General features: G+C 49.3%; 1 protein-coding gene across 1 annotated transcript; it reads left to right on the top strand.

Moving 5' to 3' along the window:
* Nucleotides 1-7: 7 nt before the first annotated feature.
* PROSC (proline synthetase co-transcribed homolog (bacterial)) lies at nt 8-3,062 on the top strand (the record flags this gene model as incomplete). The annotated part of the gene is made up of 7 exons (XM_010084014.1): nt 8-40; nt 238-273; nt 867-942; nt 1,120-1,254; nt 1,455-1,597; nt 2,244-2,342; nt 2,653-3,062. Coding segments are annotated over 7 exons (660 nt in total), but the record flags the coding sequence as incomplete, so codon positions are not given.
* Nucleotides 3,063-3,525: the final 463 nt, after the last annotated feature.

The following is a 3,525-nucleotide window of genomic DNA, read 5'->3' on the forward strand; positions in this document are numbered from 1 at the left end:
TGCCTACAGCCACGGGCAGCGCAGCTTCGGGGAGAACTACGTGAGATGGGGGGACCCACACCAAGGGCAGGCACCGGGCCCCGTGTGCGTGGGGAGCGGGGGTCAGCTATCGCATCGGGCCCCTGGCTTTGTCTTTATGAGGCACACGTTGGTCCCAGGAACATCGGTTCCAGAGGGGCTTCTTAAAACACAGGTATGTCTGGGGTGGTTTTAACGAGAGATTGTCTTGAATTACAGGTTCAAGAGTTGCTAGAAAAGGCATCAGACTCCAGAGTAAGTATTCAGTTCCTTATGTGTTCTCTCTCCTTGTATAGCTGTGTCCTGAGAGCTGTTCAGAAAAAGCCTGGGTTTTGTTAGGGATTTGGTGTTGGAGGCTGTTTGATCCTTGTCCTTTCAGAGAAATGGTGGGGTTATTCTTACCTCGTTGCCTCTGCCCCATTCCCTCTCCTTGCCTTGCTGGCTCCAGAGGATTCTGTGCATACGTGTGCCTTAGTCATAAAGTATTTGTCTGAACAGTGCTTTACCTTTTGTGCTTTCTGCTGTAGGAGGTGCAAAGTCCTAATTTAAGAAAAAAAAAAGGTAATGCTCAGTTTGGGGAAAATATAACTTTGTGACTGTTCAGTGACAAAAGAGCTTTGCCTTCCCCTTCACCATGTGATGCCCCGCAGCCACTGCACTGCACTTCTCCAGGCTGTGAAACAATCTCAGTGCGCACCGCAAGCGCTGCCTGAGCTGTGTCTCTCAGGGTAAACAAAAGAAGAAGGTTGAGTGTCTGGTATTCTGTTTGTGGGCAAACTAAGACTTAAATACTGTGTGGGGAAAGAGGGAATTGTCATTCAGACCTAACTGTTCCTCTCTGCTTTCAGATTCTGTCCTCTTGTCCAGAGATAAAGTGGCATTTTATTGGCCATCTGCAGAAAAATAACGTCAACAAGTTAATTGGTAAACCCTGCTTAATTTTATGTGCAGTGACCCTGTGGGCGACAGTCCTCCAATGTTCAAATAATAACAGCCTCGTGTACATTAACTCACTGATGCCTGTCTTGTGAGCAAGCTCAGTGGTAGGTCCAGAAATTTCTGTGCCAGCAGAATTGCCCTCAGCCTGTGTTTTCTCCCCAGCTGTCCCCAACCTGTTCATGTTGGAAACGGTGGATTCTGTGAAACTGGCAGACAGAGTCAACAGCTCTTGGCAGAAAAAAGGGTCGTCTCAGAAGCTGAAGGTCATGGTGCAAGTTAACACAAGTGGAGAAGACAGTAAGTGGCTTTTTTTTCCGATTATATCCGGGTTTGTCCTGCTGACTGGATAGAAACAACCCGAGTGGGATGGGTTGGTTTTCTCTCTTAAAGCTCTTCTCTAAGCTAAGATGGAACTTGATCGTCTGTTGACTCCTGCTGGGCTGCGGGGAGGGAGGTCTCCAGCAGAACTTGGCACAGATCTCCCTGCTTCTTGCCAGGTAAGCACGGCCTTCCTCCCGGAGACACCGTGGCTGCTGTGGAGCATGTCATCAACAAGTGTCCAAGCCTGGAATTTGTGGGGCTGATGACAATTGGCAGCGTCGGGCATGACCTTAGTAAGGGGCCAAATCCTGACTTCCAGGTAAGATTTTCTAGAAGAAAAGGTCAACTGTTGGCTGGCCTCCTGTTACAGTCTGTTGTCCCAGCCAAACCAGTACGCGGTCAAGCTGTAGGTCTGACTGAAGGCTGTCGATAGAAACACCTCGTTCAGAGTAGCCCAGGCCTCTGAAGTATCGGTGTTAACGTGGGCATTAGGCTCGTTTAGGCTGCAGCTGGCAGGGGCACCTTGTGCAGCAGTTGCTGTCTGGGATCCTCCTCTCCTGCGTTCAGATGAGGTTTCAGTCAGCTTTCCTTTGTGTGCTGTGCGCGCAAGGCTGCGTCAGGCAGAGGAACTGGGTCTGTGGCTTTCCTTTGTGCGCAGTGTGCGCAGGGCTGCGTCAGGCAGAGGAACTGGGTCTGTGTTCCTCATCTGTCGTGCTGGAGTGATAACTGGATGTCTTCAGAAGATGTGTAGGCTCGTAAGTACGTGTGTTGTCAGTAACGTAGCCTGTAACGGGAAATCTGTTACGATGCTGCAGAGCCAGCTTCAGTGGGAAGCGTGGGAATTGCACATTCTGTATGAAGGAGACTTCAAAGAAAAGGCAGAAATCGTGATCTGTGAAACCCTGAAACAGAACTGGGCTGGCTGTCGAGTGTGTGATCCTCTCTTCTTTCCTCCTCCCTTCTAGATGCTGCTATCTCTGCGGCAGGAGGTGTGTGATAAGCTGAATCTCCCCATTGAGAAGGTGGAGCTGAGCATGGGCATGTCCACAGACTTCCAGCACGCAGTAAGTCTGGTTTCCTTCTGCCACCCCTTCTCTTGGGAACCAAAGGTACCAGCACCAGCAGCAGGCACCCCAGGTCCAGCCCAGGCGTTATCCAAATGGGCGTCTTGGCCTCCCCTTGGATGGAGGTACGGATGGTGCTGTTCCATGAAAAAACAGCTCTCCTGTCCTGGGGTAGAGTTCTGGGGATCAAACCAGACCCCAGCTGTATCTGCGGATGGCGAGTACGTGGGGAAGGGTCCTTCCGTGACATGGCGAGCGTCAAGGTTGGTCGCAGCCCTGCCCTGAACTCCTCCTTTCTGTCTCCTCATAGATAGAGGTTGGATCCACCAACGTCAGGATTGGAAGCACTATTTTTGGAGAGCGAGATTATTCCAACAAAGCAGTCGATGGCAAGGCCCCTGCTGAAACTAAAGACAAAACTGAGACCTTGACAGCGCAGGCTCATTAGATGGAAAAAAAAAAAAAGTGGCCTCGACAGAGGACAGCTGATGGGAGACCTCACTATGCATTCTTACCTCCCTCTGTGTCGGCAGCCGATCGTGATGGTGAGAGGGAATTCCTCAGAGCAGAAGCCAGAAATGCCTCATAATTGATTGTGATTATAGAGTACCCATAGAAACGGGAAATTTTTATAATCAACAAGTGATAAGAAAATTTATGGTTGAAAGTGACTGTGGTGTCTTGGCTCCTTCGGGGTCATTCTAACAGTGACTTTTGGATAGCTGGGTTGAACAAACAAGTGTTTGTCAGGATGGAGCTGCTAATGAGCAAGATGTATCTGCAGCAGTGTCAGTGATTGTCTTCACTAAGGACTAAATTCTTCATTAAACAAGTTATAATCTTGTCACACACCTCTAAATGTTTCCCAAATAAAAGTTTTGCACGTGGTCACTACTGAGGGATGCTTCCATAGAAACTGTGACGGAGACGTACTGTGACACCGGGGAGAACACATCGATTGAGATAGAGGACGAATAACAAGCACACGAGGACGGATAAGGAGCGCAGTTGGCAGCATGAGTTCATGGTGTAACATTTTGGATGCGGATCACAAATGGGGGAGTGTCTTTTCGGCTGAAGTTTAGATTTGTTCTTTTCAGGCTGACACTATTTTTTTCCCCACTGGTTCCATGTCTGCTCAGATCTTCTGGGCTGCTTTCAACCTTCCCCTCTTGTGAAATGT

Source organism: Pterocles gutturalis, unplaced genomic scaffold (assembly GCF_000699245.1).
Source record: "Pterocles gutturalis isolate BGI_N339 unplaced genomic scaffold, ASM69924v1 scaffold22150, whole genome shotgun sequence".
NCBI classification, from domain to species: domain Eukaryota; kingdom Metazoa; phylum Chordata; class Aves; order Pterocliformes; family Pteroclidae; genus Pterocles; species Pterocles gutturalis.